Here is a 26,955-nt window from a genome sequence, read left to right as displayed (position 1 = left end):
CATCTGCTACCATGGTTTTGTACACATTCATACCTGTATATATATATTTATATTTATTTCTTATACTTTGTCGCTGTCTCCCACGTTAGCGAGGTAGCGCAAGGAAACACAAAAGAATGGCCAAACCCACCCACATACACATGTATATATATACATGTCCATACACGCACATATACATCCCTACACATCTCAACGTATACATATATATACACACACAGACACATACATATATACACATGTACATTATTCATACTGTTTGCCCTTATTCATTCCCGTCGCCACCCCGCTACACATGAAATAACAACCCCCTCCCCCTATATGTGCTCGAGGTGGCACTAGGAAAAGACAACAAAGGCCACATTCGTTCACACTCAGTCTCTAGCTGTCATGTATAATGCACCAAAACCACAGCTCCCTTTCCACATCCAGGCTCCACAAAACTTTCCATGGTTTACCCCAGACGCTTCACATGCCCAGGTTCAATCCACTGACAGCACATCGACCCGGTATACCACATCGTTCCAATTCACTCTATTCCTTGCACGCCTTTCACCCTCCTGCATGTTCAGGCCCCGATCACTCAAAATCTTTTTCACTCCATCTTTCCACCTAAAATTTGGTCTCCCACTTCTCCTCGTTCCCTCCACCTCTGACACATATATCCTCTGTCAATTTTTCCTCACTCATTCTCTCTATGTGACCAAACCATTTCAAAACACCCTCTTCTGCTCTTTCAACCACACTTTTTATTACCACACATCTCTCTTACCCTTCCATTACTTACTCGGTCAAACCACCTCACACCACGTTGTCCTCAAACATCTCATTTCCAGCACATCCACCCTCCTCCTCACAACTCTATCTATAGCCCATGCCTTGCAACCATATAACATTGTCGGAACCACTATTCCTTCAAACATACCCATTTTTGCTTTCTGAGATAATGTTCTTGCCTTCCACACATTTTTCAATGCTCCCATAACTTTCGCCCCCTCCTTCACCCTATGACTCACTTCAGCTTCCATGGTTCCATCCGCTGCCAATTCCACTCCCAGATATCTAAAACACTTCACTTCCTCCAGTTTTTCTCCATTCAAACTTACCTCCCAATTGACCTGTCCCTCTTTCCAATATGTTTTCTGCATAAATTTAGAACTGACCATGCTATCCTATATATCTTTTCCAAGTAACCAGGTACAATTCACTGTATTAGGGAAATTAAAACACAAGTAGCTAAACATTTCATTCTTCTTGATTTTAGCACAAAGCATATCAAAATAGTCTACTTCTAAGGCTTTAAATATTTCTATGAAAGAAGATCCAAAAATATATGTACAAAAATAAATTGCCATGAAAGATTGCTCTTGGAAGCCTATCACAGGACAGTCCAGAAAACAAAATGTAAGTGTAAAATCTAAAATAGAACCTCAACCTTGTGTTAAGCAACAAACATGAACTAATGGTTTTCAATATCCCAAATTAAAGTCAGTTGTGTCCTACTCTAGCCATAGTAAGCATTTATTTATTATAACTCTAGTTCTTTTACACACACTTTCCCTTGTTTTAGTGACAACAGACACTTTTTCTCTTGGGTATTTCAATGTCATACAAGATTAAAGCAGCTACCCAATCAGCTATAAACATAATCAGCTCGCAAACTTATCATTGGTACCTATGCACCTGGTCATGAGAAGAAAGATCATGAGAGGCAAGTGTTTTTGGAGCAGCTGAGTGAGTGTGTCAACAGCTCTGATGCACGAAACCAGGTTTTAGTATTGGGTGATTTAAATGTGAGGGTAAGTAATAAGGGCAACTGAGGGTATAATTGGCATACATGGGGTGTTCAGTGTGGCAAAAGGAAATGGTGAAGAGCTTGTGGAGTTATGTGCTGAAAAAAGACTGGTAACATCTGGTTTAAAAAGAGAGATGTACATAAGTATATGTATGTGAGTAAGAGAGATGGTTAAAGGGCATTACTGGATTACGTGTTAATTGATAGACGTGTAAAAGAGAGACTTTTGGATGTTATTGTGCTGAGAGAAGCAGCTGGAAGGATGTCTGATCGCTATCTTGTGGAGGCGAACGTGAAGATTTGTTGAGGTTTTCAAAAAAGAAGAGAGAATGTTGGGGAGAAGAGAGAGGTGAGAATATGTGAGCTTAGAAAGGAGACTTGTGTGAGGAAGTACCAGGATAGATTGACAGTAGAATGGCAAGAGGTGAGAGCAAATGACGTGAGGGGAGTGGATGAGGAGTGGGATGTATTTAGGGAAGCAGTGATGGCTTGCACAAAAGATGCACGTGGAATGAGAAAGGTGGGAGGTGGGCAGATTAGAAAGGGTAGTGAGTGGTGGGATGAAGAAGTAAGGTTGTTGGTGAAAGAGAAAAGAGAGGCATTTGGATGATACTTGCAGGGAAGTAGTGCAAATGACTGCAAGAGGTGAAAAAGAGGGCAAATGAGAGGTGGGGTGAGAGAGTATCATTAAATTTTTGGGAGAATAAAAAGGTGTTTTGGAAGGAGGTAAATAAAGTGCATAAGATATGAAAACAAATGGGAAAATCGGTGAAGGGGGCCAATGGGGAGGTAATAACAAGTAGTGATGAAGTGAGAAGGAGATGGTGTGAATATTTTGAAGGTTTGTTGAATGTGTTTGATGACAGAGTGGCAGATATAGGGTGTTTTAGTCAGAGTGGTGTGCAAAGTGAGGGGTCAGGGAGAATGGTTTGGTGAAAAGAGAAGGGGTAGTGAAAGCTTTGCAGAAGATGAAAGCCGGCAAGGCGGCAGGTTTGGATATTGCTGTGGAATTTATAAAAAAAAAAAAAAAGGGGTGACTGTATTGCTGATTGGTGGGTAAGGATATTCAATCTATGCTTGGATCACGGTGAAGTGACAGAGGATTGACAGAATGCATGCATAGAGCCACTGTACAAAGGCAGAGGGGATAAAGGTGAGCGTTCAAATTACAGAGCCATAAGTTTGTTGAGCATTCCTGGGAAATTATATGGGAGGGTACTGATTGAGAGGGTAAAGGCATATACAGAGCATCAGATTGGGAAGACCAGTGTGGTTTTAGAGGTGGTAGATGATGTGTATGGATCAGGTGTGTGCTCTGAAGAATGAATGTGAGAAATAACTATAAAAACAGATGGATTTGTATTTATGGATCTGGAGAAGGCAAATGATAGGGTGGATAGAGATAGTTTTGTGGAAGGTTTTAAGAGTACATAGTGTGGGAGGTAAGTTGCTAGAAGCAATGAAAAGGTTTTACCAAGGATATAAGGCATGTGTACGAGTAGGAAGAGAGGAAAGTGATTGGTTCCCACTGAATGTCAGTTTGCGGCAGGGGCGCGTGATGTCTCCATGGTTGTTTAATTTGTTTAGGGATGGGGTGGTATGGGAGGTGAATGCAAGAGTTTTGGAGAGAGGGGCAAGTATGTAGTCTGTTGTGGATGAGAGGGCTTGGGAAGTGAGTCAGTTGTTCACTAATGATACAGCCCTGGTGGCTGATTCAGGTGAGACACTGCAGAAATTGGTGACTGAGTTTGGTAAAGTGTGTGAAAGATGAAAGTTGAGAGTATACGTGAATAAGAGCAATTTTATTAGGGTCAGTAGGGTTGGAGGACAAGTTAATTGGGAGGTAAGTTTGAATGGAGAAAAACTGGAGGAAGTGAAGTGTTTTAGCTACCTAGGAGTGGACTTAGCAGTGGATGGAACCACGGAAGCAGAAGTGAATCACAGGGTGGGGGAGGGAGCGAAGGTTCTGGAAGCATTGAAGAATGTGTGGAAGGCGAGAACACGATCTCAAAGAGCAAAAATGGGTATGTCTGAGGGAACAGTGGTTCCAACAATGTTATATGGTTGCAAGGCAAGGGCTATAGACAGGGTTGTGCAAAGGAAGGTGGATGTGTTGGAAATGAAATGTTTGAGGACAATATGTGGTGTGAGGTGGTTTGATCGAGTAAGTAATGAAAGGGTAAGAGATATGTGTGGTAATAAAGAGTGTGGTTGAGAGAGCAGAAGGTGTGTTGAAATGGTTTGGACACATGGAGAGAATGAGAGAAGAAATAATGACGAAGAGGATATATGTGTCAGAGGTGGAGGCAGAAGGAGAAGGAGACCAAATTGGAGGTGGCAGGATGGAAAGGAAGGACTTTGAGTGATCGGGGCCCAGACATACAGGAGGGTGAAAGGCATGCAAAGAATAGACTGAATTGGAATGATGTGGTATACCGGGGTCGACGTGCTGTCAATGGATTGAACCACGGCATGTGAAGCGTCTGGGGTAAACCATGGAAAGGTTTGTGGGACATGGATGTGGAAAGGGAGCTGTGGTTTTGGTGCATTACACATGACAGCTAGAAACTGAGTGTGAACAGATGTGGCCTTTTCGTCTGTCTCTGGCACTGCCTCGCTGGAGGGGGAAACAGGAGATAAAACAATCTGATACCATCCTGAATCTCTTTACAAGTCACAGTTAAGGCAAAGTGTTACCAGAACAAAGAAACTCAAAACTGATTGTTGCTTTACACAAGATAAGGCAAACAGATCCCCAAGACTGGGTTTTGTATCTGGACTAAGGAAAATCTTTGGTCTATTTCAAGATCATTATATAAAAGACATCCTATTTCATGAGGAAACCAAAATGAGAATTCTAAATAGTAAACCTAGATAAAAAATTTCTGGTTCTGTGAAACATGAGACATGACTATCTTATTTTTAATCTAATTACAAATCTCATGCTAAGTCATTTGAGTAAACTGAAACTTAAGCTACAACCCATGCTAAATACCTATATCAGTCTACATAAATAATGCAATTACTATACATCTAAACATATAAACCTCAACAATCTTCCAAAACTATAACATATGGAGAGATTCACAACTGTTTCCTGAATCCTCAAGGTGTACTTTGAGTTGACAAACTACAGGAATGTATTTCAACAATCTTTTTAAAACATTCCTTCCTCAGAAGTTCAAGAAGTAACACTATTAGAGGTCCTACGGTCCTACAACTACGCTAATTCACAGTACAAAACTGTTCTATACTCATTACACTGTGAATGACTGCATTAATAGCTTTGGAAACTTCAGCTACACTGCTGCACATGTATACTATAAGAATGGGTAGTATTGCTAAGGAATTTACATAGGAGAGAATCCAAAACTTGCTTACTAGCAGATCTGACATGAGGTGAGCAAGTGGAATCCTGAGTATGCACTACCAACTAAGGTGGATCAGCAGTCAACAAGTCTTAAAAAGCAATTACAATGAGGCTGATCTGAGGAATAATACTCTCCTTCATGTAATGTGCTACTGTTAATGTGATTTATGTTTTGTTGCACTCGCTGAATCTGCAGCAAGCACAACAGGAATTGTATAAATGGTACACTTTCGCTTGTAAGCAAGCTCTTATGTAAACTATCAGTTAAAATGCACACTATCCCTACATATGTGATCTGACTGGCACTATGCAAGGCAGGGATGTGAAAAAACACAATGATGGTCTTCATTTTATCCAGGGCACCAGAATGCCCATATAGGAAAGCAGTTAAATAGCGGGCGGGCTTTTGCATCATGTTTAACTTGACTATTTCTGAAGGAAAATTCTTCATATCTTCACTTTAAATTTTCTTTTTATATTGCTCATGCTATCATTTGCTGCCCTATACTGTGGAAGGAAAGTCCAAGATACAAGGACATACTGCTACGGAGAAAAAAATCCTATTTTCCCACATTGTGCAAAAAATATGCATTGAAAACTGACTTCGTTATAAGATCTATAAGTTTACTGATCCTACAGATGATATTAAATGAGATCAATAAGAGGATATTTCAAGAAAGGTTATTTTCAATATTACCATTAATAATATTATATAACCCCTGGGTACCTTTCCCAGTGATCCTGGGGACAGGACAGGATGGATTCCTTTGAAGCATAAGTTCTTTGATGAGACTATATAGCACTCCATTTCATCAACTGATGAATATACAGCCTCACCAAAGAAGACTTTTTACCCCCAGTGTTTCCTCAAGCAGGCAGAGAGTCCAGTAACACTAAGAAAGCTTATAAAGAAGAGACTTATCAATAATTCCACCTTAGTACCATCCTTTCAAAAGGAAATAATAATCTACATTACTATCTCTTAACCCAATAAAGAAAAATTCCCCCTCATTGCAATTTCAACCTGGAATAATCAAAAAAACCTCCTCTTACAGTGGCCATGTAATAGAATAAGCCCTGCACATGGATTCAAGGGATTACATAGGATGACTAAGTTCTGTGGGTGCAAGCATAATTCACAAAATACCCTTCAAAACTCCATTTCAACTGCCTCATAGACTTATGGCCAAATTCAGAGGAGGAGGTGAGGTACAATTATTTCCTAGCAAAGGCCAAAACGGAAATGGACATAAAAACAATACAAGTAAAATGAAAATGGATCTAAAAACAATTACAGTCTGTTGATCTGCCTTCTTTCATAAGCTGAAAAACTCAGGAGCAAATAGCCATACTTGTTTCCTTAAATGTACATACAGGATGATACACCAATTCAATAGCAAGTATAGCAAGACAATAAATCCTTAATGAAAAAGAATGAATAAATACAAAATTCTTGATATAAACGAGAGAAGATAAAGTTTTCACTTTGATCATAAGGTCTTGAATCTTTGGATACAAATTAGTTTGTGACAAGCTATCTCCTTGGAAAGTAAAAAAAAAAAAGCCTCCCAAATGCTGAATAATGAGAAGAATGAAATAAGATTTATTACATTAACAATGCCCTCAGCACCTGGCACAGGAACTAAGGGAACCAGCTACATCATCACCTTAATCAAATACTGTACTATATACCAAAAAATCTCTATTGTACCCAACAAATATGCCTCGTCTTTTCAACATAAAAAGTGAAAGCCTAAGATATTTTAGTAAAAGTAAAGCCTCTTCCTTTCAAAGTCATGCACAATATATTAAAATTAGGGCCTATTATCTATAGCCAGGTCCTACAAAGCACTTCAAGTTGGGAATTGGAAGGGTATATTTCTTAGGAAGACTACAAGAAGAATTAAGACCAAGTTCTGCTTAATCAATTTCGAAGATTTCTTTAAAAGCATGTGATAAAATCATTTTGCAAAAGTGGCATATAAAGAAATCTGCAACTACATAAGAGTCATACTTCCTGTGTATCAGCTGAAAGGTTACAGAATAAAGGGAAATATTCATGAAATAATGAAAAAGATACCTCATCAGAACATTGAGCAATCATCTCTAAATTTTCAACTACTGATCATTCATGAAATATCAAATATCTAGTTTTCTTGATCAAAAGCAAAAAATACATATATACTCTTGGATTCAACTTCTTCCAGGTATAACAAATATAAAAACTAGTCAGTCTATATCAAACACTATCTAGAAAAAGTAAATAAGCAATATTTCTACTTGAAAATGAGAAATGTAATGCCATTTTAGCATCTTACAAGATCGCTTTATTGTTTATAATTTGCATTCTCCTTGTTTAAAAAGTATTGTTAATCTATGAAGATCATTCTGAAAATGAACCAGCTCAAAATGGGAGATATATAATATTATCTTTCATAGATAAATTTGCTGCCAAAGAAGGAATATCAGTTGCAACTGAATCTAAAGTAAGCAGCCAGGGATATTTCATACTTTGCTGATGTCCTGTATATACAGAACTACTATGAGTAATATGAAGTAACATGCAACAGGACTGATCATTTCTAGAATGCAAGTAGTAAACAAATGGAAACCATGAAGTACAGATGACAGCAATACACCCTTGTTAATTCCACAGGAAGAAATATTTGTTAGCTCTGATATGCCAAAGTACTCCATGAACTGTGGATCTTATGAGAAGAGAAGCATTCCATTCAGAAGAGACACACCTATTTCATTATCCTCATAAGTAACTTACTTAAAGAGAGTATTCGACAGTGCTTGAAAATGAATTCTTCCAAAGATGGAAAAAGTGCATGTTGAACATCCAGATTTGGTAACACTTAAATTGCTTATCTGGCTTTTTCTAGAATTCATCTGATTACCTTTAAATGGTGAGAAAGTTAAAAAAAATTCCATCACACAATAGGGAGAACTATGAAATAATGTACTAGCATTCAAAAGTAACAAAAATACAAAGAAAGTTATATTACTACCTTTGCATTGGCCTGCTCTAGCAACAAGAGAGAACCCAAAGGAGGTGTGAATGATGTATGTGACAGCTCCTCACATTACAGGAAGACGTAGAGATGACATTTCTTTGCTTCTATTGAGCTTGTTTTCCAAAAGAACTCTAATTTCATACACAGGTACATCATTAGCGGTACATTTTGTTAATATATTTAGAAATATTACATCTTTCACACTAACATTATAAATGGCTGGCAAGTGTGGGATGGATATTAATGGATTTGTTTTTCATTATGCTGAACACTCTACTCTAATTTCTTACACACTCTTATTTCATACACAGGCACAGTGTTGGTGGTGAATGACATGAATACAAGCATAAATATTACAACTTTAACCCTACAAATAAGTTGAATACATTAAATGGCTGGCACATGTGAGAAGAATATTGGAGATTCTTATCTTTGGAAATATTGTAATTCTTTACTCATCACCTGTTACCAAAGTCCCCTGTTACCCCAAAGATTCTATAATGAGAAAATTTATCAAAGTTATCATGTAATTTCTTTCATGGGTTTGAGTTGAGTGGGGATGTCTCCCTTCCAGGCCTCCCTCCTACTTATGTAAACCCACTAAATTCACTGCAAATCATGTATTTTTTCACACTTCCCATGCTATTCTTCTTCTTCCATTTTCATTCCAACTGATACATAAGCGTTCCTCCAAATCATCTAGGTCTTCCATCAATCTATGCATTTTCCATAGGGTCATGTGTACACACAACCTTCAAGTGGACAGTTGTGTACTTATAACAGTGGTTGTTGGGTACTGAAGATTGAGGAAAATTTTTCTGCACCATCCTAGTAATAGAAGAGACTTCTATAATCTTCTATAATGGTATAATAAGGCAACTGGACATAAGAACAGAGGAGGGAAAAGTCAGGAAATCAATTGTTGATGGCCACTGTTCTCAAAGAGCACTTCATTAACTGTCTGCCATTGTTTACAGGTTCATCTGAAGCCAAAGTATGGATGCCAAAAATTTTGGTAACCTAGGGAGAAAGTTATATCCTCTATGGACATCTGTACATATGGTTAGGTTTCTTTATCCTAAGCTGTTTCTTCAAAAGAATTCTGAGTGAGACAAAGCTCTGTTCGGAAAACTCTGCATCCTGACTGTATGTAAGTAAAGATTTTTTCCCTCCCTAATATTTCTAGTCATCAGTAATATCACAAAATGTTCATTCCTCTTGTGACAAAATAAACCTTTATGGGTTTCACTACCCTGAAGACACTACAGATGAGGGAAACACTGACAAGGTCGCAAGAGAAACAGAGTTATCCCCTTCATTCTGAACTTCCTCTTGCCTGCTGACACAGGGTCAAGTTTCAGAATGTATGATCAGATGGGGATTTCATCACCTGTTCAAGGCCACAAAGCACTCATCTTGGCCTAATTATACTCCTGGTTAAGATCAACAGGCTCTCCAAAAATGCAGCTATCTATGGTTATGGTGTTGTATATTTTATCATTGCTAGTGTCACTAGGGATGTTACTAATTTCTCCAAAATGTACAACAAAATGGCAAGACTGAAGTGGTGAAATGACAGGTAAACATAATCCCAAACCCTTGAAATATGAGGTTTTGCTTATCTGTCTACTAAACACACCAACGAATACATTTGTTTTAACTTCGCATAACACTCCCTTACCTATTGTTGATCGCGTTAGGTGACCAAGAATGATTAATCAACAATGAATTGGCCCCATCATAAAGACTAAGCAATCAGTGAGACAGCTCAAGCAATGTTCATCAACTACAGGGGGTAAATAGTTTATGATCAAAGGAAGGACATTACTTCCATTGCACAAAATTATATATCAGAACACAGCTGGAATATGCAATATTTGGATATCATCCAGAGCTCACTTAAGTTCAGAATAAAACACTGTAAATAATATAAAGACACGTATGTTGACTTAGTCCAGATAATCTGGGAGGTGACTATGCTGGATACCAGAATGCTCGTCAGGCCCATTTGCTACTTCCTAAATACATGACAGGGTGCTACAAGAGATCAACTATTACTTCTTAACATCAATTCTTAATAGTGAACTACAGTAGCTTAACAATATTTCAAAAACTGAATGTCTATTACTGTTCCTAGTATTAATGACAGCATTCCCTTTTCAATAAAACAAAACTTGCACACAATCTGTCTCGCATCAACTGTAATTAGGTTTCAAATTCTTAAAAATAAACATTTAATGTTATTATCATCATTATCATTATAATCATTACAATTATCACTGTTATTATCATTATAATTTTTTCATATTTGATTACTATTTTGCATGTTAGCAAGGTAGTGCCAGAAACAGACTAAAGATAGGCCACATCTGCATCTCAGAGAAAAAAATGGGTATGTTTGAAGGAATAGTAGTTACAACAATGTTAATATGGTTGCAAGGTATGGTCTATTGATGGGGTTGTATGGAGGAGGGAGGATGTGTTGGAAATGAAATGTACGAGTACAATATGTGGAGTGAGGTGGTATGATCAAGTAAGTAATGAAAGGGTAACAGAGATGTGTGGTAATAAAAACAGTGTAGTTGAGAGAGCAGAAGAGGGCGTGTTGAAATGGTTTGGGCATATGGAGAGAATGAGTGAGGAATGGTTGACAAAGAGGATATATGTCAAAGGTGGAGGGAACAAGGAGAAGTGGGAGACCAGATTGGAGGCGGAAGGATATAGTGAAAAAGATCCTGAGTGATCAGAGCCTAAACATACAGAAGGGCGAGAGGCATGCAAGGAATAGAGTGAAGTGGAACGATGTGGTATAACAGGGTTGACGTGCTGTCAATGGACTGAACCAGGGCACGTGAAATGTCTGGGGTAAACCATGGAAAGGTCTGTGGGGCCTAGATGTGGATAGGGGATGGGGAGAAAGAATACTTCAAATGTTTTTCCTGTACGTAGCAGAAGGTGACTAAATGGGGAGCGAGCGAGGGGCTGGAAATCCTCCCCTCTTGTTTTTGATTTTCCAAGAGAGGGAACAGAGGAGGGAGGCCAAGTGAGGATATTCCCTCAAAGGATCAGTCCTTTGTTCTTAACACTACCTTGCTGATGCAGGAAGTGAAGTGTCTTAGATATCTGGGAGTGCATTTGGCAGCGGATGGAACCATGGAAGCAGAAGTGAGTCATAGGGTGGGGCAGGGGGCGAAAATTCTGGGAGTGTTGAAAAATGTGTGGAAGGCAAGAATTTATCTTGGAAAGCAAAAATGGGTATGATGGAAGGAATAGTGGTTCCAACAATGTTATATGGTTGCGAGGCATGGGATATAGTAGAGTTGTGAGGAGGAGGGTGAATGTGCTGGAAATGAGACGTTTGAGGACAATATGTGGTGTGAGGTAACTTGATCAAGTAAGTAATAAAAGGTTAAGAGGATGTGTGGTAATAAAAAGAGTGTGGTTGATAGAGCAGAAGAGGGTGTTTTGAAATGGTTTGGTCACATGGAGAGAATGAGCGAGGAAAGATTGACAAAAAGGATATATGTGTCAGAGGTGGAGGAAACGAGGAGAAGTGGGAGACCAAATTGGAGGTTGGAGTGAAAAAGATCTTGAGTGATAAGGGCCTGAACATGCAGGAGGGTGAAAGGCAAGCAAGGAATAGAGTGAATTGGAACGATGTGGTATACTGGGGTTGACGTGCTGTCAATGGATTGAACCAGGGAATATATATTCATTCATTTATTTATTTTATTTTGCTTTGTCGCTGTCTCCCGCGTTAGCGAGGTAGCACAAGGAAACAGACCAAAGAATGGCCCAATCCACCCACATACACATGTATATACATACATGTCCATACACGCAAATATACATACCTATACATCTCAACATATTCATATATATACACACACAGACATATACATATATACACATGTACATAATTCATAGTCTGCCTTTAATCATTCCCATCGCCATCCCGCCACACATGAAAATAACACCTCCTCCCCCTCATGTGTGCAAGGTAGCGCTAGGAAAAGACAACAAAGGCCACATTCGTTCACTCTCACTCTCTAGCTGTCATGTAATAATGCACCGAAACCACAGCTCCCTTTCCACATCCAGGCCCCACAGAACTTTCCATGGTTTACCCCAGACGCTTCACATGCCCTGGTTCAATCCATTGACAGCACGTTGACCCCAGTATACCACATCATTCCAATTCACTCTATCCCTTGCATGCCTTTCACCCTCCTGCATGTTCAGGCCCCAATCACTCAAAATCTTTTTCACTCCATCTCTCCACCTCCAATTTGGTCTCCCACTTCTCCTCGTTCCCTCCACCTCTGACACATATATCCTCTTGGTCAATCTTTCCTCACTCATTCTCTCCATGTGACCAAACCATTTCAAAACACCCTCTTCTGTTCTCTCAACTACACTCTTTTCATTACTACACATCTCTCTTACCCTATTATTACTTACTCGATCAAACCACCTCACACCACATATTGTCCTCAAACATCTCATTTCCAGCACATCCACCCTCCTGCGCACAACTCTATCCATAGCCCACATCCCGCAACCATATAACATTGTTGGAGCCACTATTCCTTCAAACATACCCATTTTTGCTTTCCGAGATAATGTTCTCGACTTCCACACATTCAACGCTCCCAGAACTTTCGCCCCCTCCCCCACCCTATGATTCATTTCCACTTCCATGGTTGCATCCGCTGCCAAATCCACTCCCAGATATCTAAAACACTTCACTTCCTCCAGTTTTTCTCCATTTAAACTTACCTCCCAATTGACTTGACCCTCAACCCTACTGTACCTAATAACCTTGCTCTTATTCACATTTACTCTCAGCTTTCTTCTTTCACACACTTTACCAAACTCAGTCACCAGCTTCTGCAGTTTCTCACATGAATCAGCCACCAGCGCTGTATCATCAGCGAACATATAGGTAACCAATTTATCAATCAACCCCCAGGGGTGGATGAACAGCTGGGTTGACTGGACTGACTGCCACAACCAGGATTGGAACCTATCTGCTCAACCCTAGGTGGCCTGTGAATGCATTATGGTCAGAGACACTAACTTTAAGCCTCTTTTACTCCCTTCTTCCACCTTCTCAGTTCCCAGTGCCCTGGTACAATCCACTGAAGGCACATCACCCCTCAGTATACCACATTACTCCAATTCACTTTATCCCATGCATGACTTTCACCTTCATCCTTCAGCATGTTCAGGTGCTGAATGCTAAAAAAAATTTTCTATCCGTCCTTCCATCTCCAATATGGTCTCCCCTCTTTCTCGTTCCATCCACTTCTGATGTATATCCTCCTTGTCAACCTCTCTTCACTCATGCTCTCAATATGTCCAAACCACTTCAGCACACCCTCTTCAGCTTTCTCAACCATATTCTTCTTCCCTGTCATTACTTACTGAGTGAAGCCTCCTCATATCACAGACTGTCCTCCAACATTTCATTTCCAATGCATGCAAACTCTGTACATTCTTGTTTACATCCTATGCCTATCATCTGCACAATGTTGTTCGGATTACTATTCATTCAAACAAACTCATTTTTGTCCCTCCAGATGTGACCTTTCCACACATTCCTCAATGCCCCCAGAACCTTCAGCCACACACCCACTTTAAGAGTCACCTCTTCTTCCATTTCCAGACTCACCTCTTCTTCCATGGTTCCATTCCCTGCCATGTCGTCTCCCAGGTATCTAAACACCACATTTTCTCCAAGTTCTCTCTGTCCAAGCTTACAACAGAACCAAATAACACTGCCAAACCTAATAACCTTTCTTTTATTCACACTTACTCTTAACTTTCTCATTCCACACATTCTCCCAAACTTAAACATCAACTTCAGCTGTTTCTCACTTAAATCTGCTACCAGTTACTGTGTCATCAGCAAACAAGTGACTTACTTCCCAAGCCCCTCCCCCCCTTTCATCCCCTACACATTGCATACTTACCTCTATCTTTCCAGGACCCTTGCATTTACCACCCTCACCCTCTCCAAAAACACACTAAACAGCCATGGTGACATTACACACCCTATCAACAAACACACTAAACAGCCATGGTGACATCACACACCCCTGTCACAGACCAACCTTAACGTGGAACCCTCATCCTCCTCTCTACCTATTCACTTACATCTTGCTCTCTTGATAAAAACTCCTCACAGCTTCTAATAGCTTCCCTCCCAAACCATATATTTGTAACACCTTCCACAAATCATCTCTATGAACCTTGTCATAGGCTGTCTACAGATCCATAAATGCTACACACAAATCCTTCTGTTTTTCTAAGTATTTTGCACATCTTTCAGTGCAGAAACCTAATCCTCTACCACTCCTGAAACCATAATACCGTTCCTCCCTATATAAAAACAAATCTAAAATCAAGTTGTAAATATTATACATATTGTATAATAACTGAAAAAGCACAAGTGTAATATGATACAAAAACATGAATGATTCTTACAAAAGAATTCATAACAAGGAAAAGTCCTCAGTGAAGTGTCCTAAGAGCAATTTCATCACGAAGTACCTCAAGCAAGTTTGGTACAATATCCTCCTGTCTTCTTTGTTTATGTAACTGTTCAATCTTGCTCTTAAGGTAAATCCTGTCTTTGCCTAACATTCGCCACAGACCATCACAGAAGATGAGAAGTGGAAGATAAAGACCTTTACCAAATCTTCTGTTACTTGGTGACTTAAATTTCTTTAGAGCAATTTGAGCAAACATGTATGACCTTTCATAACTGCTTACAGCATGTAAACAAACAATCAACTGGCAAAGAGTTCTTAAAATGAGTCCAGTGTCCCAGTGAAGGCTGTTAAGAAGAATGTATGTGTTTTCTAGAACAGGACATGCCTCTTCAAACTGGGAATGGAGAAGAAGGTTATTGCTCATCATCACTTCAGGATGGTATAGGAACTTGGAAAAGACAGCAGTGCGACTCAGCACACCTTCATCCTGGACAAAATTCATAAATCGTGCCAATCCTTTACAACGTTCAGTAATCACATCCTTGCTAAAGTTACCTGAAAGTTAAATGATGTACCATGTACTATTCATTCTCTCAACAAGAGCTTATCAGCTAAAAAAAATGTGGGAGCACATTATACCTAGTAATATTGTATCATATCCATATGGATGAAGGACTATCTCTCATCATATTTGATTGAATAGCTTTATGAAGCTTTATATAAATCTTCTACATACTCAATACTCCATAATTACTATATCTATATCCATATTGCCACCTCCCACTAACCAGAAGTGTGGCCTAGACAGAGTTTACCCTACCCTACCTTTGCAGTGTTAAAGATATCACTCTGTACTGACACTACTCTCAATTATATATGCCTATTGGTTCAGTGATACTATAGTCATGCATCATTAATAACAATAGATACTGAGGGGTTTTGTATTGCAATAATGGTGTAGAGTTTAGAGATGAAAATACAAGTGGTGGAGTGTGACTTGAAGCATTACAATTCATTCTATGATATCAAAGGTGACAGCGGTGAGTATTATATGACCATGAAAAATGAGGGTATATTAATGGAAAAATAATAAAAAAACTTGTTAAAAATCAGGAGAACCAAATGAAAACCTTACCTGACCTCATGCAGCAAATAAGATTTACCTAAATTTTGATGCTACCTGAAAAGTATGTAGAGGTTATGATCATCATCTGCAAGCCACTGTGGAATACTATCTATAGGAACATAAACAAATGCCCAATGCTAATGTGTAAATTGACAATAAAAATAATCAATTATAGTTCAAACTACACAAAAATACAGTTGTTAATGGCTGGTTAGGGAAGTTGGGATAAGTTTTCCCAGGCTCTTTTGATTTTTTGTGTGTTTCACCTATTTCAAGATTAATTTACCCCCACACACTTCCTAACAGTGCAGAATTAAACAAAATATTCCAACTCTCACCCTACCTCTCTTATTGTAATAATGGAATACATTACCACTGTAAAACAAAATCACTTAAAATACAAGCTTTATTTCTTAACACTGTGGCTAAAGCAAAGGTTTAACCTTCTTTTTTCTGTTTTCTTCTTACTAATTTTTTCTTTCATGTTGTTCATGCACACACTTTCAATCAACAGCACTTCATTCTTAATTCACATGACCACTCCTTAATCTATTCCATCCCTTATTTTCAGCAAAGCAATATTCTTACTTCTCATCTCTTTCTTGGTTATTGCAAAAGTTTCATTTTTGTATATCAAAGTACGTGAAAGTATACCTTATCAATGGCCCAGTTACAGAAAATCATATCTTTGGTCCTCTTAACATTCCTTGGGTTAAGTAGTCATAGTGGATACAGATGAACAGATAAGGAAGAGTTCTTGAAAAGGAGAACGTGAGTAAAGCTGAATAACAGAGGAAAAAAATAATTCTGACTTAAAAGAACAGGTATGAAAATATTCATTAAGATATTGCACAGGATGATATTAGTGAAGAGAAGAAAATGGGGGGAGGAAATCAACACATTTACATTAACTTTAGAATGAGTAACCACATATAAACCTACTGTAAGAAAAAAAGTCAGAGTAAATGTCATAGATACATGAAAATTATATTTTTGGTGGTTTAGTATAAATCACTATGATTACCATGACAGTGTGGGAAACTATATTGTAAATGATATCAATAACAAAATCTAACACAAACCTCACCTATAAGAACCTTTTTTGGAAAGCCTTCAAATTCTTCCATCAGTGACCTGTGCGAATCCATTAATGCATTGTACGCAGCAAGAAACTCAGAATATCTTCGCTCAAAGGTGGCACATTTCTTTGGTATAGGTTTGTATGTAACATTCTCCTCCCCTTCTGAATACTGCAGAAATCGCTGAGCCTCTACTCTGTACATCTGTGGAACACATCTTTTTCAAGTATCATATAAATCAGTAATACTTAATTTCTCATCTACTTTTTCAACTCTTTTCTAACCCTTCTTTGTCTACTTTGGATTTCTTTCTTCTACTTTCTTCCCTGTATTTGCAAACCAAAGAAACTCTGACTTGTTTTAGGCATTCTTATCTCTAAAATCAAATAAGTGCCCAATGCTATGCTAGTTTGATACCCATAACAATATATAGAATTGTATATCCTGTTTCATGGAAATTAAACCTTTGCTGACTGTACATCAAACATAAATACTTTGTTGATAATGAAACCAGTGTGTTTGTTATTGTTATTTCATGGCCAGCAAAGACTCTGAGGCTCTATAAAATGCTTAACACATATAAATTACATATCCATAATTGTTTGCAAATGCATCACATATAAACAATACATTGACATCATGGGTATATCACAATAGATTTTGCCTTAGCAGCCTGTGATATAAAGGGTGAGGCATATTAGGGGTTAATATTATCATACACAAAAAATTCTTACCACAAATTTTTCCTCTTTAGTTATTTGTATGTGTGTTGACTGAATAACAAATCTGACCACAGTTCTGCTCTCTCTTCTATCAACTGGAAAGGTGTATGGTGATGTCCTTGAGCTTAAAGCTGGTGCAGCAGCATCTGGAAAACAGTTATGAATGATGTCTTTAAGGTTTTATGAAAAGATATTTAATCATGTCACTTGGGGAAATAATATTAATAAACATAATCCACTAATAACCATCAAAGTATGCAAACAGTATCTATAAAAAGGTACATCGTATCCACAGGTTCAATTGAATTAACATTAAAGTTGTATAGGAAAATGCAAATAGGTCCATTATCTAATCAAATTATCTCCTGACTTTTTTTTTTTTTTCATACTATTTGCCATTTCCCGCATTAGCAAGGTAGCGTTGAGAACAGAGGACTGGGCCTTTGAGGGAATATCCTCACCTGGCCCCCTTCTCTGTTCCCTCTTTTGGAAAAAAAAAAAGCGAGAGGGGAGGATTTCCAGCCCCCCGCTCCCTCCCCTTTTAGTCGCCTTCTACGACACGCAGGGAATACGTGGGAAGTATTCTTTCTCCCTTATCCCCAGGGATAATCTCCTGACTTAAAAGCATTTATCATATATATGATTTTGTATAAATAAGCTATTAAATAAAACATTCTGAAAAAAAATGCCCGTCAAAAGTTGATCTAAATTTGGGAAAACCAGAATATATAATGAATAACCACTTACACAATATTCACAGATGAAAACAGAACAGCAAGAAAAAGTTTTTAGCTAAATGAAAACTTCAGGAACAAAATCATATCAAATATCATAAATCACAAATAACTTCTCCAAAGCATAAAACATCAAATAATTTTCAAATAATCAGGTCCAATGTATGTCCATTAAGAATAACACTGCAGCTAAAGCAAGCACAGACAGGTCGTAAATCAAATTCACACAATTAAAGAAATTGTGCAGAAATTAAACAAAAACAAGACACATTCAGATAAGAATTATTTGTATAAAAATCAATGCAATATATGTACATCCAGCAAATGTATGAAGGCAATGGCCTAAAAAGTAATTATAAAAATTGAAGCAAATTATAAGTAGTTCTTATATGTTTAGATTCAATAACAGAAACAATCTATGTCTATGGCTGTCTTTCACATGAAATGGACTAATCTCAAGACTAGTCCTTCATAAATGTCTTAACTAGACAATTATTCATGCCTAGTATTACATATCCTTATACACATAAAGAATACATTGTACTGAACTCACGAGTTTAGACTGACTTTATGCAATATGAATTATTGAAAAACAATGAAAATTTTACTGTCATTTCCAACAAGGGAAAGAAACAAACAGAGTGAGTTCTAAGAAAAGGATAATGGATGTAGTTAGAATCCTCTTAATTCCCTGCCTTCCAGTGAGGTAAATGTCTCTCACCCTTCACTAATCACTCATTCCATGCTAGCAGCTTACTGCTCAGCCTAGGTCTACCTATCAACCTATCAGCAACCTCACTTGGCACTGGAACATACAAAAGGCTTTTTGAAAGAGTGGGGAAGGAAAGGCAAGAAACACCAACCCAGGAAAATGAGAGGGGCAGGCCTTGGAGGTGAGTCAGATGCTGTTTGTAGATGATACAGCTCTGGTGGCAGAGTTGAGTTAGAAACTGCAGAAATTGGTGTCTGAGTCTGGGAGTGTATGAAAGGAGGAAGTTGAGTTAACACAAATAAAAATAAGGTTATATGGTCTAGTTAGGTGGAGAGACAGGTTGATTTGATTGGGAGTTTGAATGGAAAGAACTTGGAAGTGGATGAAACTTTGGGAGCTGAAGTGACTAACAAGGTGGGTGAGTGAGTAAAAGTCCAAAGGTGGATTAAGGAGTGTGTGGAAAGAGAGGTCACTGTCTGTGAAGGCAAAAGTTATGTTTGATGATACTGTAGTCCCAGCAATACTGAACGGGTGTGAGTCATGGGCCTAAATTGAAAAGAACAAAAGACAAGGGATGTGTTGGAAAAGGAAATGCCTGAGGAAAATATGTTGTGTGAGAAAGGTTGACTATCAAAGTAAAAATAGTGCAGGAAAGAGGAGTGTTAATGTTACAGACAGGGGAAAAAAAATAGGTTGTGTTGAAGTGGTTTGGACATACAGAGGAAGAATGAAGAGAGACTGACTATGAGGATACAGAAAGTGTCAAAAAGGAGGAAGAAGGGGAAACTGAAAAGGAGATGACATCATATAGCAAAACATGCTTTGAGTTATTGGCACCTGATAATGCAGGGAGGAAAGAGGAATGCAATGATCAAAAACTGAAAAAAAGTACAGAAGAGGGTGGATATGTCTGATATGACATGCTTGAGGAAAATATCTGGTGTAAGAAAGGTTGATCAAGTGAGAAATGAAAGGGTAACAGAGAAATGTCATAGTAAGAAGAGTAAGGTTTACACAGCTGAAGAGGGTTAGGGCTTGAACATGCAGGAAAGTGTGAGGTATGCACAGGATAGAGTGAATTGGAGTAATGTGGTATAATGGGGGTGGCTTGCTGTCACTGAACTGTGCTATGGCATATGAAGTGGGGTCTTGCTAAGGATAGGGGGTTTTGATTTTGGTGCCTCATACGTAACAGCTAGAGAAGAGATATGAGCAAACGAGGTCAGACTTCATATAATCTTGTTACTGCCTTGCTATGCAAGATAAGGTAAACAAATATGAAAAAATATAATAATACTAATAATCCCTGGGGGTAGGGGAAAAATAATTCTACCTCTGTATTCCTTGCATGTCACAGAAGGCAACTAAGGGGAGGAGGGGTGGGGGCTGGAAAAATCCTCTCTTACTTCTTGTATTTCAATTTCTAAAGATTGAATAGAAGAAGGAACCAAAAGAGGAGTACTCATCCTCCTCGAAGGCTCAGGTTATGGTGTTAAAATGTGTGTGGATGTAACCGAGATGAGAAGAGAGGAGAGATAATATGTTTGAGGAAAAGCCTTGGTGCTCTGGTTGTGAGTGAATCAAAACTCAAGGGTAAAGGAGTAGAATCATTTGGAAATGTCTTAGGAATAAAGTCAGGGGATGGTGAAAGAACAAAAGATAAGGAAGGGGTAACACTACTGCTGAAGCAGGAGTTGTGGCAGTGTGTGACAGAATGTAAGGAAGTGAGGTTTACAATGATATGGGTAAAAATGAGAATGGATTGTGAGAAATGGGTAATTATTAGTGCTTATGCATTTGTCCATGAGATGAAAGAGCATGAGAGGCAAGTGTTTTAGGGGTAGCTGAATGAGTGTGTCAGCAGTTATGATGCAAAACATCAGGTATTAGTGATGGGTAATTAAAATGTGAGGGGGTGACTAATATAGCAGTTGAGGGTATTACTGGGAGGCATGGGGTATTCAATTTTATTATGAATGGAAATTGTGAACAGCTTATTGAGTTGTGTGCTGAAAAAGGACTGGTGACTGGGAATACTTGGTTTAAAAATAGGGACATACAAAAATTTACTTATGCAAGTAGGAGAAATGGTCAGTGAGCATTACTGGATTACATACTAACTGATAGGTAAGCAACAGAGAGACTCTTGGATGTTAATGTGCAGAGTGAGGCAGCTGTTGGGATGTTTTATCATTACCTTGTGGAGGCTAGAATGGAGACTTCTAGAAGTTTACAGAAAATAGAAAATATTATGGCTTATAAGAAAATGGTGACAGTGAGCTTAGAAAAGAGACCTGTGCAAAGAAATATCAGGAGAGATGGAGTGCAGAATAGCAAAAGGTGAGAGAAAATGAAGCTAGGGGATGCTGTGAGGAATGGGAAGTATTTAGGGAGAGAGTGCTGGCATGTGCAAGAGATGGGCATGTTGGCATGAGACAGGCAGATTATAAAGGGCAGTACGTGGTAAGATGACAAAGTTACTTGTGAGAGAGAACAGATAAGTATATGGGTGATACAGCAAAGAGTGCAAATGATTGGGCGATATATATGAAAAAACAGCAGGAGGAAAACAGGAAGGTGCAGGGTTCGAGAAAGAAGGTAAATGAGAATTAAAGTGAGTGGGTACCAGTAAATTTCACGGAGAATGAGATGTTTTGGAAGCAGGTTAATTGCGTTCAAAACACAAGAGAACAAAAGGATAAATCAGTGAAGGAGGAAAACGGGGAAGTGGTAACGGTAGTCATGATGAGAGAAGGAGATGGAGTGAGTATTTTGAATGACTATCAAATGTTTTTTGATGACAGGATGGTAGGTATAGATGTATAAGTTGAAGTGAGAGTCAAGGAGAATGGTTCTGTGAAGAAAGAAGATATGGTCAATGCTTTGCATAAGATGGAATGTGGCAAGTCAACTGGAGTGGATGGTTTGCAGTCGAAATTCTTAAGAAAGGGGGTGACTGTGCTGCTAATTGGTTAGTTTAGGATTTTCAATGTATGTATAGATCATGGCGAGGTGCCTGGGAATTGGTGGAATGCATGTATAGTACCAATACCATGTATAAAGGCAAGGGGAATAAAGGTGAGCATTCAAACTACAGAGGTAAAATTTTGTTGAGTGTACCTGCTAGGTTGTATGGGAGAGTAATGACTGAGAGGGTGAGGGTATGTAAAGAGCATCAGAATAAGAGGAACATTGTGGTTTCAGATGTGTTAAAGGATGTGTGGATTAAATTGTTCAAAAGAATGTGTGAAAATATTTAGAGAAACAAAAGGATTTGTATGTGGCATTCATGGATCCTGAAGAAGCATTTGATAGGGTTGACAGAGATGCTTGTGGAAGGTTTTATGAATATATTGTGTGGGAGGAGAACTGCTTGAAGTTGGTGACTGAGTTTGGAAGAGTGTGTGAAAGGAAGAAGTTGAGAGGAAATGTAAATAATAGCAAGGTAGAGGGACAGCTTAGATAGGATATGAGATATTTTGGAGGAAGTGAAGTGTTGTAGATATCTGGGAGTGGACATGTCAGCAAATGGAACTATGGAAGTGAAACCCAGTCATAGGGTGGACGAGGGGATGAAAGTTCTGGGAGCATTAAGTAATGTGTGAAAAGAGGTCACTATCTGGGAGGGTGAAAATGAGTATGTATGAAGGTACAGTGCTCCAACAATGATGTATGGATGCATGGCACGAACATATAGATATGGATGCATGGAAGAGGGTGGATTTGTTCAAAATGAAACGTTTTAAGACAAAAAAAAAAAAAAAAAAAAGGTGTGAGTTGGTTCAATTGAGCAAGAAGTAAAACAGTTAGAGAGAGATGTGGTATGAAGAAGAGAGTGGTTCAGTGAGCTGAAAAAGGCATGCTGATTTGGTTTGGACGTATAGAGAGAATGAGAGAGAAGAGGTTGACAAAAGGCTATATCTGCCAATAGTGGCAAGGAAAAAGAAAATGGGGAGACCAAATTGGAGATGGAGGGATGGAGTGAAAAATATTTTGAGTGGTCAGAGTCAGCATATACATGAGGGTGAAAGGTGTGCACGGGTAGAATGAAATGGAAGGCTGTGGTACACAGGGGTTGATGTGCTGTCAACAGACTGAACCAATGCATGTGAAGCAGCCAGGGAAAACCATGGAAAGGTCTGTGGGGCCTGGGTGAGGATAAGGGGCTGTGGTTTCACTGAATTACACATGAAAACTAGAGAGAATGTTAGCAAATGCAGCTTTTCTTCATCTGTTCATGGTGCCATCTTACTAACATGGGAATTGGCAGGTAAGTATGAAATGACAATATATAATTACAATAAGAATAATATAAACAATGATAATAATCATAAAAGAAGGCACAAAGAAGGGCGCCAAGTAAGGATTTTCCCTCTGAGGCTGTCCTCTGTTTTTGACACTACCTCACTAACATGGGAAATGGCAAATATGTATGAAAAAAAAAAAGAGAGAGCAGAGGAGGGTGTGTTGAAATGGTTTGGACACATGGAGAGACTGAGTGAGAAAAGATTGACAAAGAGAATATATGCCATTCTTAGAGGAAGAGGTTAGCCTACAGTATACTGTGCATTGGAGGGCATGAGAGGTGAATCAGTTATGGCTTGCAAATGATATAGGTGTATGTCAAAGGCAAAATTAAGAATAAATGTAAATAAAACTAAGGTAATGAGGTGGGGAATGAGACAAGATGCTTTGGGAGCATGCAAGTCTGAACAGACAGGATCCAGAAGAACTGGAATGCTCTAGGTACCTGGGAGTGGATATGAATGCATATGGGGCCACGACATCTTAAGCAAGTCATTTGGGTGGAAAAGGGGGATAAGATTCTGGGTGTAATAAGAAGTGTGGAAGGAGAGGCCTGTGACTGTCTGGGAAAAGATGTCCTGACAGTATTATAAGCATGAGTGTCTTGGGCACTGTGAAAGGGAAAAGAGAAAAGAAAGAGGTAGAATGAGTTGAAAATGAAATGCTTAAGGATGATGTGTATTGTGAGTTATGTTGATCATGTAAGGAAAGACAATGCAAGAGAGAAGTTCGAGAGCAAGCACAGTCTGACTTAAAGGGTTAGGGCACATGAAATAGATAAGCAAAGAAAGACTAAGGAGGTCTGTGTGTTAGAAGTGGGGGGAGCAACTCTAATGCAGAGTTTTCAGAAGTTCCTACCTAATATTCCTATCGACTACTTCCACCTAATGTGTCTACCTAATGTTCCTGCCTAATGTTCCAAACTACTTCTACCTGATACCCCCACCAAATCTTCCTACCTACTACTTCTACTTAATATTTCTCACTAATGTTTCTATCTACAACTTCAACCTGTTGCTCCTACCATTCTACCAAAAGGCAGGGTTAACACATGATGCTCACTACAAGAAAATCTTGAGTTATGAAGAATGAACTGTGTAAGCTGAGTACTGTTAAGTATCATGGGTGATAAGGAGAGACTGTATGTTTGAGGACAGAATGCCAGCAGTTTACATGCGGGTGAAGTAGAAAAATGATAGCTACCTATGTCAGAGGAATGCAACTTGACAATCACTGGAGCGTTGGCTCACTATGCAGTCAGTGCTAACCTTCCTGATAGCCAGGCAAGTAGTATCAGTAAAATTCCTCCCTGGTCAGTTGTTTCCTACCAACAACTAACAACCGAAAGTGTCATGCATAATGTATAAGTATCATTTAGAAGTTTTCTTTTAAATACGGTCATCTACACAGTCAAATAGTTTTTGTACTTTTGACTCCATGTAAAAGCTTAAATGTTACCTTCATCATCAGTTGATAAAAGCTCCTCACGATGAGCAGTTGAGCCTTGAGTGGGAGGACATGATAGTTCTGAGTCATAGGGGGAGGAACAAGATGGTTCTGGATCATCGGCAGGATGTGAGAGCTCTAGTTCACATGAACTTGAACGACACAAAAGTGCTACCTCTTCCTCCTCCTCTTCCAAGGCACTGATATCATCATCAGTGTCCATAATGTCAGCTCACACTGCAAAGTAATACAACTTTAAAAAATCATTACAGTGATAAAATTCATTCAAGTGCTGTAATCATCAAGATCTTAATGTAAAAAAGAGATAAATATATACAAGTTTTACCCGTGATTATCAGGCTGCATGGTTTGAAAATCTCTAGCAAAAAGGTTATTTTCACCTTCATGAAAGCTACAACATATATGTTTCAAGAAAGGTGACATACTTGAGGAATGCCTACTTTCACTGGACTAGGAATGAATCTCATCAGTTTTGTATCTCTACATTATCTTCTTGAAAGACTCCACGTCTATCAAGTTATAATGCCAATGGGAAATGGGGGGTTAGGGGTAGTGCCTACCTTTGAGTGAAAATTATGGTAGATATCAATGATAAAGATTCGATATTGTACTGGAAAAGCTGTTTTGAACATTTGGGTTTCAGAGAGATGATCAGGGGATGAGGCAGAGAAATGGAGTTCTACAAACTGAAGGTAACATTTGGAACTTGAATGTGGTATAATAAATAATTGTGACTAAAAGAGTAGAGTAGTCCCCAGTTGCTTAATATTTGTCTATGGGACCACGGAAGACGACTTCTGATGCTGTTTTGATTCAGCAATAGAGAAATTGGAACATGTGCTATTATAATCTTGAATAAAGGAAGAAGAAAACTGGAGAGGTGAATGAGGTTGTGTGCATTATGTGTAGTCATAAGTTGCTTTACAGCGTGAGCTGTGAATCCCAGCAACCCAAGTGCCAATGAGGAGAGAAAAAAAAAAAAAAAAAAAACCGCGAGAAGGGCCTAGTTGGAGTACATGATAAACAGTGCTGGCCAGCACTGCGTCTCCATCACTAACCTTTCCACCTGACAGGTGTTGATACATCCCTGGACGGTGGATGCCTGCCACCTATTCCAATCATTACCATACATGGTACGATACAAATACCATTTTAACAGTATTATTTCTACCACTATGTCAAAAAAGAAATAACTACTTGGCAGCTAACGTATGTAACCATGGATCAGAATCGTTCAAAAGACATCAAAACCCATCGGAAAAACAATTTTAATCAAACTAAACATAACAAAACTAGTTGGATGTCCTAAACGCTAATAAATACCCTTGATTCATATTGGCGCCAAGAAATAGCTATCACGGTAAAATACGTACAGACGTTTCATAATGAAATGACCAAAACAGTCCTTTGCATAGAAGAAAGCAGAATTAAACGAGAGCAAATACCGTCTTGCTAATGCCTACACTTTAGCTTAATACTTACAAAATGACAGAGGCAAACGACACAACCAAAATCCTTCACTGGTCCTGAAAAGATGCTGGCAACCTGTGAATATTTCCCTCCATGAGCCGGCAGGAACACGACATTACTTAAGAATAAATCCTCACATAAGGGTCACCGAGTCTTTTATAGAGATTACTGTGTTATTTCATCTGTTCAGGTTATAAGATTCTTTGCTCCTGATTATTACACTGTGCTGATGGGATCAGTCAGCTGTGACAGCTGCAGCTGGTGCTGTCGTCCGCTGTTTTGTTTACATTATTTTTCCGCGAAATTTGAATAGGGCTCCCGCCTGCCCCCCCCCCCCCCAAACTAATACGTACAATTTAATATCTACAAACTTATTTTACTGGTAACATTCAAATCAATGTAAAAAGTTTTCTCTACATTTCAAAAGTATAATTCATGACGTCTCCATACATTTCTATATCTTTTTTTTCCTTCGAGACTACTCGTTAACAAATGGTGGTTCATTTTTTGGGGGATTTTGAAACCACCCTAAGTTATGATCCTATATGGTAAAATTCTAGACCCCGTAATAGGCCATGAAGTTGTTCTCATAAGTGTCTACCCCTCCAATACATATGCACATTCAGAGTGATCCAAAATTTTCTAAGTAATTTATTCCAGT

The 26,955-nt window shown here is 38.6% G+C and overlaps 1 protein-coding gene across 1 annotated transcript; it reads right to left on the bottom strand.

Moving 5' to 3' along the window:
• Positions 1-1,230: 1,230 nt before the first annotated feature.
• LOC139760416 (sorting nexin-20-like) lies at positions 1,231-26,560 on the bottom strand. The gene is made up of 5 exons (XM_071683592.1): positions 26,307-26,560; positions 24,816-25,040; positions 17,619-17,752; positions 16,893-17,088; positions 1,231-15,234 (listed from the first exon to the last, which is right to left on the bottom strand). Exons 2-5 carry the CDS (start codon positions 25,024-25,026, stop codon positions 14,699-14,701), a joined length of 1,077 nt encoding a protein of 358 aa, XP_071539693.1. The 5' UTR covers positions 25,027-25,040; positions 26,307-26,560; the 3' UTR covers positions 1,231-14,698.
• Positions 26,561-26,955: the final 395 nt, after the last annotated feature.

This window comes from Panulirus ornatus, chromosome 3 (genome assembly GCF_036320965.1).
Source record: "Panulirus ornatus isolate Po-2019 chromosome 3, ASM3632096v1, whole genome shotgun sequence".
Taxonomy (NCBI): Eukaryota; Metazoa; Arthropoda; class Malacostraca; order Decapoda; family Palinuridae; genus Panulirus; species Panulirus ornatus.
Note: the sequence above shows the minus strand (reverse complement) of the source record. Positions and strands in the feature narration are given on the sequence as shown.